Source organism: Acartia tonsa, chromosome 4 (genome assembly GCF_053477335.1).
Source record: "Acartia tonsa isolate MP-2025a chromosome 4, ASM5347733v1, whole genome shotgun sequence".
In the NCBI taxonomy this organism is placed as follows: Eukaryota; Metazoa; Arthropoda; class Copepoda; order Calanoida; family Acartiidae; genus Acartia; species Acartia tonsa.
In genome coordinates, this window is record NC_137263.1 from 27033395 (window position 1) to 27047317 (window position 13923).

The 13923-nt window shown below is 32.8% G+C and overlaps 2 protein-coding genes across 4 annotated transcripts in view; both read right to left on the bottom strand.

The window, feature by feature from the left end:
- Positions 1-7059, bottom strand: part of S2P (membrane-bound transcription factor site-2 protease) — a 16294-nt gene extending 9235 nt beyond the window's left edge. For all 3 annotated transcript variants that reach the window (XM_080157261.1, XM_080157263.1, XM_080157260.1), the window contains exons 1-3: positions 6927-7059; positions 6336-6624; positions 5821-6036 (exon numbers count right to left, since the gene is read on the bottom strand). In XM_080157261.1, coding sequence (XP_080013387.1) covers positions 5821-6036; positions 6336-6624; positions 6927-7047 — 626 coding nt within the window. In that variant the 5' untranslated portion in view covers positions 7048-7059. The remainder of the gene's footprint in view (positions 1-5820; positions 6037-6335; positions 6625-6926) is intronic.
- Positions 7060-7112: 53 nt separating this feature from the next.
- On the bottom strand, positions 7113-10810 carry LOC145316622 (3-hydroxybutyryl-CoA dehydratase). Its single transcript, XM_080157265.1, has 4 exons — positions 10041-10810; positions 8248-8331; positions 7413-7481; positions 7113-7252 (listed from the first exon to the last, which is right to left on the bottom strand). The coding sequence occupies exons 1-4, from the start codon at positions 10171-10173 to the stop codon at positions 7113-7115; spliced, it is 426 nt and encodes a 141-aa protein (XP_080013391.1). The 5' UTR covers positions 10174-10810.
- Positions 10811-13923: the final 3113 nt, after the last annotated feature.

The following is a 13923-nucleotide window of genomic DNA, read 5'->3' on the forward strand; positions in this document are numbered from 1 at the left end:
TATTTTTAGGTTAGGTAAGAAAACCCTGCGGAATTGGGATTTCAGACCTTATTTGGCCTATTTTAGTGTAATTTGATGTAGAAACTTACTTATAATTGTTTTTTCCTTCAATACAGTATGTCTATTCATAAGGACATTAGGTATTTGAGATGATTCAGTAAGTTTGGGACCGAAACTCAACAAACCTATAATTGACATATGACATACAAACTTTAGAAAAAATACACTTTACTCCTGCGAGCCACCCACCTAGCCGCGCCCGCTGGGGTCGGTCCCTGACTTGCTGAATCATCTTAAATAATGTACTTGTGTATAGACACAGTGTATTCAAGGGAAAAAACCTAAGAAAAAAAATTAAAGGTAAGTTTCTACATCAAAATAGACCAAAAAGGCCTAAAAACACCATTTCCGCAGGGTTTTTCTTACCTAACCTAACCTAAAAATAAAAGAATTTGGATTTTTTTAGCATTTAGATGTAGTACCTATAGGACTTGGCTTATGTACCATGTTTCAAGAATCTAGCTCAATATTTAGACCATTTTGCTTAATGTTAAAGTTTAGATGTCATTACGCCCCCCCCCCTAGATATACCACACTTTTCTGGGATCTTGCTGCGTCAAGTATCAACTGTTGGGAATATCAAAGGATGACTCCATGCAAAATTTGAGCCGGATCCGGCCAAAACCGGCCGTGATTTTTATGAAAAACCGGTTTTTTCCGGTTTTTAGGGGGTATCTGTAAATCGATTCAGCTGGAGCAAAACCGGTTAGAGGTACAAAAAATTTTACTTCACATGAAATTTAGCCAATGCAATTGCCTACAAAATTGTACTTCATCATAAACTTGATTGGACAACTCTTTCCCCTCCTAAATGTCCATTAAAACCTCGGAAACGGCAAAAATCGCCAAAAATCACGCCTTCGGCGGCAAATAATGGCTAAACGGTCAGCCGGAGGCGAATGAAACATAAATAAAGAAATGTCTGCCTCTAAAAGTTGTTTAACATCACAGAGATGCTTGAAGTCTCTAAAACGACTCCTTCCCCTCCTTTAAGGGGAAAAACTGAAAAAACGTGATTTTCAAAAGTATGCCCACTTTGTGGGTGTGGGGGGCACTGAACCCGTCACCCCAGGGTCACCAAATATAAAGTCTAGGCGGCCCACAATGCTGAATTTTCACCAAGTGAAAGTCTTGTGTCATTATCTCTTATGAGAAAAAAGTGATTAATTAATTAAAATTTCAAATTGTGATTTTTTGATGGATTTCTTAGATGAAATGACAGGCTGGTCAATTTTTAGGCCATTTTTTGCTGTTTTCGGCCCGCCACGCCCAAACGGTTTGAGATAATCTCACGGGACCTTTTGCCCGACCTAAGCCTGGTTATTTGTAAGGTCTAAGAAAAAAAAATCCCGGATTGGATGAAGCACGACGTCGCTGCGTGCCGTCAAAAATCGCTGGTCGGCGCATTTTGCCCCCTCAAACCCTCACCTCGTGCCATTTTTCTGTGTAAAGATTATAATTATAATCTTTTGCGTAAGTCTGTTTTTTTTCCCTAGACCTCACAAATAACCAGACTTAGGTTGGGCAAAAGGTCCCGTGAGATTATCTCAAACCGTTTGGTCGTGACAGCCCAAAAACCGCAAAAAATGGCCTAAAAATTGACCGGTCTGTCATTTCATCAAAGAAATCCATCAAAAAATCACAATTTGAAATTTTAATTAATTAATAACTTTTTTCTCATAAGAGATAATGACACAAGACTTTCACTTGGTGAAAATTCAGCATTGTGGGCCGCCTAGACTTTATATTTGGTGACCCTGGGGTGACGGGTTCAGTGCCCCCCACACCCACAAAGTGGGCATACTTTTGAAAATCACGTTTTTTCAGTTTTTCCCCTTAAAGGAGGGGAAGGAGTCGTTTTAGAGACTTCAAGCATCTCTTTGATGTTGAACAACTTTTAGAGGCAGACATTTCTTTATTTATGTTTCATTCGCCTCCGGCTGACCGTTTAGCCGTTATTTGCCGCCGAAGGCGTGATTTTTGGCGATTTTTGCCGTTTCCGAGGTTTTAATGGACATTTAGGAGGGGAAAGAGTTGTCCAATCAAGTTGATGATGAAGTACATTTTTGTAGGCAATTGCATTGGCTAAATTTCATGTGAAGTAAAATTTTTTGTACCTCTAACCGGTTTTGCTCCAGCTGAATCGATTTACAGATACCCCCTAAAAACCGGAAAAAACCGGTTTTTCATAAAATTCACGGCCGGTTTTGGCCGGATCCGGCTCAAATTTTGCATGGAGTCATCCTTTGATATTCCCAACAGTTGATACTTGACGCAGCAAGATCCCAGAAAAGTGTGGTATATCTACCCCCCCCCCCCCTTTAATCAAATCAAGTACTCTATTAGAATGCAACCTCCCTCACTTCCAGTGGCGTGCATACGAAGGAGGAATTGGGTGGAAATTGCTCCCCCCCCCCTAATGTAGAAAAATGATTCTTTAAGCAACCCCCCCCCCCAGTGGGTTTTTTGGCTGATTTTGGGATTTTTTAACTTTATGAGTCACAAATGCCAACAAAAGCTTATTCTATGTAAAAATAAATTTAAAACCTTTCATATACAGGTTATAGCTTATGTAATATAACATATTATATACATATTATTGTGATTTTAATAAGAAAAATGTCCCTAGAAGTAATCTACTCATATGGTTAAAAATTCGAAATTTCTTATATTATTCTGTTAAAAAGAAAATTTTTTTTAACATCGACTTAGACCTCTATTAAAACTTTTGGAGAGTTTTTAAGGTGTACATATATGATTAATATACATATTATATGCTTTCAATAAATAGTATACAGGGCTCGGCAGCTGCGCATCAGCTGTGACTAAGCTGCATATTTAAACCCATTTTGATGCTTTAAAAGATCTTTGATAAGAGGGATTTTTGTCATACTTGGGTCAGGTTCGACCTTTTAGTTGATATTTAAAATTGTAAAAGGTTTGCCTGAGGTATACAGGCTGCCGAGCCCTTTTACAATGTCTTTAAAAATTATCCTGTAATTTTTCAGTTTTTCAACAAATTTACTTACAATTCTGTTAAACTTTTATACATTTATGTTCTGATTATTTAGTTATGACAATTTATAAGTGTTAATGTTCGTTTGTCCCACCGTTTCAGAGCTTCGCTTTAATGGATGTTGTCATCCTTGTTATTTTCAAATTTTAATAGTTGGATGGAGAGTTTAAGTAATACCTACAGTAAATGAATGTGGATTCATGGACTACTATTAAATTTAGAAACCAAGGCCATGGAAAGGAAAGAACAATGTAAATCAAGTATTTTAAACAAAGTTAAAGGACTGACATAAAAAATAGTGGCTTATAAATCAAATTTAATTTAAATGTTTCAGAAATACAGAAAGGAAGACATACACACATTTATAAAAATTGAGCAGCTTTGTTCCTAAAACTATTCATAATAATCATTGTATATATTTTTTTTTTAGTATATCCTATAATATAAAGCTTTTTTTGTGTGTAGCGAAGGATCTCACTCACCACTGAACCGACATGGTTCTTCTTTAGAGGGAAGCTTCTTATAGGATGGTTTAAGGCTATTTCATTTTTATAAATAAGCCTGGGTATTGTTTTAAGCTATTTTTCTGCCCTTCTATATCCCTTCGAATACCCTAGATGCCAGGGGCGCAGACCATAGTTTTAAATAGTGTAGATTACCATCAATGAGGTAAATCTTTACCCCCCCCCCCAAAAAAAAGCTGTCGATCTAAAATTACAGCGAAGCTTTTCTATAATTAGGGTCAGTCCGTACGTCCCTGGGTCCGTAACGTTAGCTTTTTTGTTAACTTGGCATGTTAGAATTGTTCTATTGATTCCTGTATTAGTTCTGTACGATTTGGAAAGCATATCAACCCTATAATCATTACCAGAATGTCCATACGTTTATGGTGATTTTGAACTTATATTATAAGTACAATATTATAAGCGAAGCATCTATATAATCAATTCCTAACAATGTCCGTATACCCTTAAACAGTATTTTATATTTAAGAACTTTTGCAACAAATTTAGGCAAAATTTTGACAAGACTTATTTATATATATTTTACATATTCATGCTCTACAAAAGTTAATGTTTGTCTGTCACCCCGTTTCAGAGCTTTGCTTTTATGAATGTTATCATCCTTGTTCAAATATACATCAACTGGTTGTCAGACCATTACCAATAGACTGAAGGACTTAGTAAATTATAATCTGGATGCTTCTTAGTATGGTAATAAAGTCCTTTAAATAGCAGCCAAGAAATTCATGTTTTCCCTAATACTGTTTCTAACGGACAGATATACTGACAGACGGACGTATCATTTACAGAATAGCTTTGCTATAAAAAATGGAAAAATAACCTTTAAAGATTAAACATGTGTGTTATTGAATTATATCAATTTTTAGTAGTTTGACTTCATAATGGTATTTAATTTATATTAATAAAGCCTTCTACCGTCTGTTTTCGAAGCTGAATTTCTAATTTGGGGCTATTTGGTGCCAAGAATTATGAACTAATCTTGAATTATGAATACTTGAATTTAATCAGGGCCTAAATAACTTTTGGCACCTCGTAGCCCCAAGTTAGAAAAACCTTTAAACGTAAAAAATACATGTTATTTTAAGATGCAATTTGAGGTGTTCTTGGATTTTAAATTACGGATTTATGACAACTTTTCTTATTTTTCTTGACATTTTAAAGTAGAAACATCTGTCTATATCAATGAAATATTGTTACATTTCATTTAATCAGATTTTTACACCAATTTATTCTAGGAAAAAGTAGGAAAAGCAATGATGATTTTAATGAAAAAATTCACTTTTTAAAAATATTCCTTTGACCACGTTCAGCAAAACTGCTGTATTTTGCCTAAAATTTTGTAGTATATAAAAAAATCTGTTGTATGGCAACTTTTGAATGGTAATACTAGCCTTTGGGACATTTAACTCAAAATTGAGGAAATTTAAAAAATGACCAAAAATCCTACTGTGGGCCCCCATCTCTTACCTGATGAAAAGATACCTTTTTATGCAATTTAAACTTATGCTGAAAGAATTATTAATATCAAAGATTTATATGAAAAATACTTTGTAATGTTGAGCATTATTTGACAAAATATCATCAAATGTTTTGTTGAGTTCAAAAGTTAAAATAAAATAACACGCCAAAACATAATCAAATGCTGTAAATTACGAAAGTACACTAATGGGCAAATGGAAGCTTTACACCGCAATCATAGGGCTTAGGGCTGACAACCCTATCCCACATCCAAAACAAAAAAGCCACATTGTTACAGAAACACTGACAAATTGTCAGCGGCCTATGCTCCCCCAGTTGAGTGAAAAGGGCTTGTTACTGTTACACTAATAAATCTGTTTATAATATTACAAGTTACCATCCATTTTTCTAAATGAACATTTTTTATTGAAAAACTTTACTTTTGTGTCACAGCAGTTTGAACTCAACAAAACATTTGATGTTGTATAGTAAAAAAAAATGCCTAACATTTCAAAGTTTTATTCATATAAAACTATGGTGAAACTTTATTTTTTAAATTGATATAATGATATTACACAGAACCCTAGTATAATCACCAAAAAAACATTTAGAAACACTGCTGGAAGGTGCTTAGAATCACTTGCTCTCGTTCGTGGATGGAAGATAAAGTACTTCGCACGCCACTGCCCTCTCCTATCAATAAATTAGGCTTTTCTAAAAATAAATGTGGATTGTTAACCCACCCATAAAAAATAGGCTGACCTAAAAGCTGCAAGAATAATATTGTGCCACACTCCAGCAGAAAAAACTCTCAACTTCTGAAGGTTAGACTTGGTTTTTAGCTGGTCTGTTGGCAGATCAACATAGGCTGCAGGAATGAGAAATAATATGATTACACCAAATCCAAGCACTCTGATATTTTCACTGACAGCAGACACAGCATGTCCCAATTCATGGTACACAGAACACAACAACAAACTGGGAAAAAAGAGAAAAATTACTAGTTATCCATCTTAAGTATTAATAATATTGAGGGATACACTACATCATAAATTCGTTTTGTGTGTTAATCTGTTTGTACAACTTTTATCTACCTTATCCTTGTTTAAGTTTACGATATTCTAGGAAAATAAACACAAATGCAGTAAATGGTCCTTTACGTCTGAAAATTAATATGTCTAAAAAAACTCCTGTACTTTTCTTTTTTATTGTACAAAGTGTACCACTATTTTAGATGAAATCTTACTTTTATATTTATAAATGTGTGAATAACTTACCTAAAAAAATAATAACCCAGCTCTGAATTTGGAATATTAATGCCCGGTAAAACTGGTTGAATCACAAGTTGATCTCTCTTATCTACTTGAGAGTTTCCAAAAATGCCAATCTCTCTGATAAGATTGTTGATGAGAATATATATTGCTACAGGTATTAGAAGTGAAGCAAGAATGGCACCCAACTGAAACCAGACAGACAGAGTTCGAGGACAAGAACGTCCAAATTTGAGCAACACGCGATTAAATCTCTCAGTAAACCACTTTATTTGTAAAGGGCCGAGTTCTATTCCTGAAAGAATTTTTTTTTTTTTTAATGGATAAATGTGGCGCAGCAAATATTTTGTATGTTAATGAATATGCAAATGCTTAAAATTTACTTCTTTTTTTACCACAGAAATTTATCGCGAATAAAACATTAATAGTACAACCTCCCCCTTCCAAACATAGAACAACAATTAGGTATAAGATTTTAATAGAGAGAAATATTTTTGAAATATAAACTTTGTAATAATGGTATAATATGTTCATTTTGTTCTTTTGTTTTAATTAAGCAAATAGCAAATTTTAATTAAGAAATATCAATTAACTAACCTGTATATCTAAGAAGTCTTGAGTAGCTGACGTGATAATATTTTTTTGCCATAGAGTCCAGAAGATAGAGAATGGTGTACAACAGTACACAGTACAATATACTAGAAAATGATGCTGACATGGTGCCACAATTTTCAACTAAATCTACAAACTTTGTAACTTTGACTAGTGTCTACATTATCACCTTTAAGATCTGACAAGTAGAAGCACCTTGGCTTTACCACTTGCTATTAGTTCTTTTGTGTCATCGTTGCTGATAGAGAATCTCAGTGACGTGATTTTTCTAACTTTTTCGCATGAAACTTCTATTGTTACTTTACTGTTAACTAAAAGAAAAAAAAAGATTTTATTATTTTTTCGGACAAAAGTAAAAAATACTTTATCCTCGCAAAAGATTTCAATAAGGATTTAAGAGTACTTCGCTACAGGTTTCATAAATATATAAAAAGGTAATCGCATATCATTATGTGAATTATTATTACTTACCCATACAAGGATTAATAAACCTGGCCTCAAGACTGGAAATAACTGTTCCAGGTCCCGGTAATTCTTTACCTAAAATAAAATAGTTTTCATTAAAACTGATGCCTTTTTGAAATGGAAAAAATCCCATGTTCACATGTATTATGAAGCAACGTCGAAATTCGCACAAAGTTTCAACTTATTTTAAAGAGGACTATCCATGAACGAGAGCACGTGATTCTAAGTACATTCCAGCATTGACCCTAAGTATTTTCTTTTAGAATATAATAGGTCACCATTAATCATTAATATATTGACGAAAAAATTTAGGTTTCACCATGTTTTGTGAATCAAGGGGAATTCTGTTTTTTTTTTTAATTTCTTTATTCATGTGATATATATGTAGCTAATTCTTTTAATAAAATGGATATTTGATGATACATATGCGAATACTCATGTTATATATGTTGTAAATGAATCATCATTAGTGTTAATTTAAACATACATATGAGAAATAGTTAATGTACTTTTGACTTTTTAAAAAAATTTTTAGCATTTGACAACATGGACAATTAAAGACACCTTGAACTCAACAAAATGTTTGAGTGATTTTTTACTAAAAATACTGGACATTTTTTAACTTTTCTTCAAATTGAAGTGGCGAAACCTAAATTTTTTCTTCAATATATCAATAATTAATAGTGACCTATTATATTCTGAAAGAAAATACTTAGGGTCAATGCTGGAAGGTACTTAGAATCACGTGGAGAGAATCAGTGTTCAAGATGGTACTGTGTGATCCGCTATTTTAAAGCCTGATAGAATGTAAAGGTGTAAGCTATTGAAAGTGATTACCTACCTACTAAAGCACTGACGAGACCAAGAAGGTATGTACCATGAACTATTCCTTGCTCACCCCCAGTATGAATTGGATTGTAATCACCTGAAATTTTATTAAATGATTTTTTTTTGCAAACAAAGCTTCTTATAAGAAATCAGTATTCATTTGTTAATTACGCAAAATAAAAGATTTCTTTCTCCCTTTCTCTCCATTTTTCGCCATCCATATATTCATCCTCTTCCTAGACATTAATTGGATCTAGAGCAGTTCAAATTAAAAATGTTCCTTAGATCTATTATCTGGGCAGCTAGTAGCCTTTAAAGCAGTGATATGGTGCCGTTTGATTTATTGCGGCTCCGGCTCCCAACTAGAATCAAGATGTTTTTCTTTTCAAGTCTAGTTTTGACTTTTGAAGGTTTTAAACAGCGTTTCGGAGCCGTATAATTTTGATGCGGCTCCGGCTCCAGTTCCGGCTCCTGCTCCGCGGAGCCGTAACTGGAAATACGTCTCCGGCTCCTACCTTAAAATTAATATATAAATTTTTGTTCATTATTGAATTTGATAAAATAAAATAAATAATATAAAATATTTTGCTTTTATTTGATTAAAGCTATATAAAAGTAGAAGGATATGTGTCTATTTGTTGTAATAATAGTTTTTCAGTTTATTATATAGAAATAAACCGTTGCCAAATTATAATATTACTTTAAAATTCATTTTTAGCTAATCTGGAGCCGGAGCCGTTTTTAACAAAAATACGGCTCCGGCTCCACCAAAAATGTTGCTGCTCCCGGCTCCGGCTCCAAAACGCTGGTTTTAAAAGTTAAATTTTTGAGAAAAATGGACTTGAAACAATTGTAATATTGTTTCTAAATTATAAAAGAGGACTATCCACGAACAAGAGCAAGTGATTCTAAGCATCTTCCAGCATTGACCCATAGTATTTTTTTGTATATATACTAGGTTTATGTTTAATATTTGCTTTATCGACTAAAAAGTTAGGTTTCACTATGGTTTTATATGAAAAAAACTTTGAAATGTTAAGCATTGTTTGGTGCAACATCATCAAATGTTTTGATGAGTTCAAACTGTTGTTTAAAAGCTTTGACACAAAATAAATTATTGTGATTAAAAATGTATATTTAGAAAAAGGGTTGGTAACTAGTAAACAGTTTAATTAATGTACTTTTGCAATTTACAACATTTGATGCTTTTCTGCAGTGTTATTTGATTTTGTCCTTCAAACTCAACAAAGCATTTGATGATATTGCTTTACATTTCAAAGTTTTTTTCATATAAAACCATGGTGAAACCTAACTTTTTAGTCGATAAAGCAAATATTAAACATAACCCTAGTATATTCACTAAAAAATACTATGGGTCAATGCAGTAAGATGCTTAGAATCACTTGCTCTGGTTCGTGGATAGTCCCCTTTAAATATAAAGTTAAATCAGGGTATAAAATTTTTCTTCCTGATATTTTTTTAAGCTACCCTCGAAGCCGGAGCCGATCTGAAAATAACGACCCCGGCAAAATATGGCGGCTCCGGCTACACAACACTGCTTTAAAGTTTATATATCTTTGAAAATAATCGTTCCCAGGAACCGTTAGCTGCACTACTCTTCCTTATCCTTAGTTTAAACCTAACTTTCTTTTAACTAAAAACTTTTTTTCCTCCTAACACAAAACATGTAAGTCAATGCACACAACGAGTTTTCTTTACACGTTAAATTACTGATCAAGTATTGTGATATTTAGACATGATAAAATTTTCTTTATTAAAAATTTTTCAGAAAGTTGAAGAAAATACCTGATATTTTACAATACTGAAGAACATCAGATTCTGAAATATACTTTGAAATGACAGCTGTGTGCTTTTGTCTTGTTGTACAGTGGACCAGCTGTCTGCTTATTTCAAGAATCTTGTTCCTTCCGTGAAACATTTTTTCATTGTCTGCAAAGAAATAAAGCTTAAATATGGCAGAAGTGGGGGTTCACACTACACACACAGGTGGGTAATCAATCTGGTGGTTCAGACAAAAAACTAAAGGAATAGTTCAACGAAGTGCATTTAACGAGTCAGGGTACTTGCGAGCATTGATTCCTCGTAGTTTTTATAAATGATTAAATATGGTAATTTATGGAGATTTTCAAAATAGAAATTAACTTAGTATGTCATTTTCGGATAACGCAAGGAATAATAATCAAATCTAAAAGTTTAATGACAATTTTGTAAAAAAAAAAAAGATGACGCATTTAAAAAAGATATTTATGACCACAGTTTAATTATAGAATTAAGATACTTTGAAAACTACAAGAAAAATTATTAATATTTTTAGGTTATTTGCTGCATAAAAGCAGATGTATATAGAATAGAAGGAACTACAGGGATTACTAATAAGTGCAAATGCATTCCGTGGAACTATCCCATTCTTTAACAAAATATAAATTTAGAACTTTATAACGAATATTAAAGTATACATAAATTATCACTGGTTAAATTTAAAGCTTAATGATAATTTTTATTGCAATGTTTAACATTTTACTATCTACATAAAAGTTGATATTAAATGAGTAAAGCTATCAACGAGAAAAGTTTATTTATAAGGGGGGGGGGGGGGGGAGTTTGTACAGTTATAGGAAATAAAAATTGTATCAAATTTTGGACTGGCCGTTTGGGCTTGTTTTTATAATTATCAACCTAATTCTTTTTGTAAACTCTCTTATATGATTAAATCTACCTGTAAAATTTTGAAAATTGAATTTTGGGACTTTCCTTCTAGGGGCTAGTGGAGCAAAAGACCCCCCCCCCAAACACTAAAATTTTAAGTTTAAGAGCTTATTTTTAAAGATATCGAGCTGTTTTTTTCAATGGAAGCTTTTATTGCATAAATGAGTTGATTAGCCATCCCATATTTAATTTTTGCACTTTACTTCTAGGGGCTTGTAAGCTCAAAACTCATAAATTTTACATTTAGGTTTTTTTTACCCCAAAAGCCCCTAGAAGTAAAATGCAAAAATGAAATATGGGGTGGATAATCAACTCATCTATGTAATAAAAGGTTCCATTAAAAAAAATAGCTTAATATCTTAAAAAATAAGCTCATAACTTAAAATTTTAGTGTTTAGGGGGGTCTTTTGCCCCATTAGCCCCTAGAGGGAAAGTCCCAAAATTCAATTTTCAACATTTTACAGACAGATCCAATCATATAAGAGAGCTTACAAAAAGAATTAGGTTGATAACTATAAAAACAAGCCCAAACGGCCAGGGCAAAATTTGATACTGAATTTTCATTTCCTATAACTGTACAAACTTCAATCCCCCTCCCCCCTTACTTTTTAACTACGTATGAGTAATAAATTTAAAAGTATAGATGTATTGTCTCGACAACTCCCTGGCCCAAGTGATGGAGACCTTTTTAATCTTGAAGTAAATTGCTTTCTGCTCTTTTGTAGAGATCTGGCTGTATTTATATTTCCGACACTATTAGATGAATTCATAGACCAAATACAAAATCGGGATAATGTCCTCGCCTTGTGGACAGAGTTACATAAAGCTCATATCCCCTCTATTCTTAACATTACTGAACGAGTAATGAGAATTATGAAGTACTATTAAAATGCAAAGAACAACTAAATAATTTATATTGCATTAAGGGGGGGGGGGGGAGTTTGTACACTTATAGGAAATGAAATTCAGTATCAAAGTTTGGGAGGGACGTGTGGGATTGTGTTTATAGTTATCAACCTAATTCTTTTTGTAAAATCTCTTATATGACTGGATGTACACGGAAAACTTTGAAAATTGAATTTCGGTACTTTCCTTCTAGGGGCTAGTGGAGCAAAAGACCCCCCAAAACACTAAAAATATTAGTTCTGAGCTTATTTTTAGAGATATCAACCTGATTTTTTTAATGAAAACTTTTTAAAAATAACTGAACTTAGTAACCATTACACATTTCATTTTGGGACTTTCCTTCTAGGGGCTTCTGGAGCAAGAGACCCCCCAAAACTAATAATAGGAGTTCTGAGCTTATTTTTGAAGATAACAACCTGATTTTTTTAAAGAAAACTTTTTAAAAATAACCGAACTAAGTAACCATTACACATTTTATTTTGGGACTTTCCTTCTAGGGGCTTGTGGAGCAAAAGACCCCCCAAAACTAAAAATAGGAGTTCTGAGCTTTTTTAAAAAGATATCAACCTGATTTTGCTTAAGAAATTTTTTTTAAATAACTGATTTAAGTCACCATAACACATTTCATTTTGGGGCTTTCCTTCTAGGAGCTTGTGGAGCAAGAGACCCCCCAAAACTAAGAATAGGAGTTCTGAGCTTATATTTAAAGATGTCAGCCTGATTTTTTTAAAAAAAACCTTTTAAAAATAACTGATCTAAGTGACCATTACACATTTTATTTTGAGACTTACTTCTAGAGGCTTGTGGAGCAAAAGACCCCACGAAATTAAAATTAGGAGTTCTGAGCTTATTTTTGAAGATATCAACCTGATTTTTTTAAAGAAAACTTTTTAAAAATAACTGAACTAAGCAAGCATTACACATTTTATTTTGGGACTTTCCTTCTAGGGGCTTGTGGAGCAAAAGACCCCACAAAACTACAAAAAGGAGTTTTGAGCTTATTTTTAAAAATATCAACCTGATTTTTTAAAAGAACTTTTTAAAATAATCGAACAAAGTAACCTTTACAGATTTAATTTTGGGACTTTCTTTCTAGGGGCTAGTGGAGCAAAAGACCCCCACAAACTAAAAATATTAGTTCTGAGCTTATTTTTAAAGATATCAACCTGATTTTTTAAGGAAAACTTTTTTCACATAACTGAATCACGTAGCCACAACAGATTTTTAAAAATCATGCAGATATCTTTAAAAATAAGCTCAAAACTCATATTTTAGTGTTTATTTTTTTTTTTTTGGGGGGGGGGTCTTTTGCTCCACAAGCCGCTAGACGGAAATTCCCAAAATGAAATGTGTAATAATTACTTAGTATGGTTATGTTCAAAAAGTTTTCTTTAAAAAATCAGGTTGATATTTTTAAAAATAAGCTCATAACTCCTTTTTTTAGTTTTTTTTTGCTCCACAAGCCGCAAGAAGGAAAGGTTACTTAGATCAGTTATTTTAATAAAGTTTTGTTTAAAAAATCTAGTTGATATCTTTAAAAATAAGCTCAGAACTAATATTTTTAGTTTTGGGGGTCTTTTGCTCCACTAGCCCCTAAAAGTAAAGCCCCAAAATAAAATGTGTAATAGTTACTTAGTTCAATTATGTTAAAAGAGTTTTCTTTGAAAAAAATCAGGTTGATATCTTTAAAAATAAGCTCAGAACTCATATTTTTAGTGTTTTGGGGGGTTTCTTGCTCCACAAGCCCCTAAAAGGAAAGTTCTAAAATGAAATGTGTTATGGTCACTTAGATCAGTTATTTTGAAAAAGTTTTCTATAAAAAAAAATTAGGTTGATATCTTTAAAAATAAGCTCAAAACTCCTATTCTTAGTTTTGAGGGTTTTTTGCTCCACAAGCCCCTAGAAGGAAAGTCTCAAATGAAATGTGTAATGGTTACATAGTTCAGTTATTTCAAAAAAGTTTTCTTTAAAAAAATCAGGTTGATATCTACAAAAATAAGCTCATAACTCCTTTTCTTAGTTTTGGGGGGTCTTTTGCTCCACAAGCCCCTAAGAG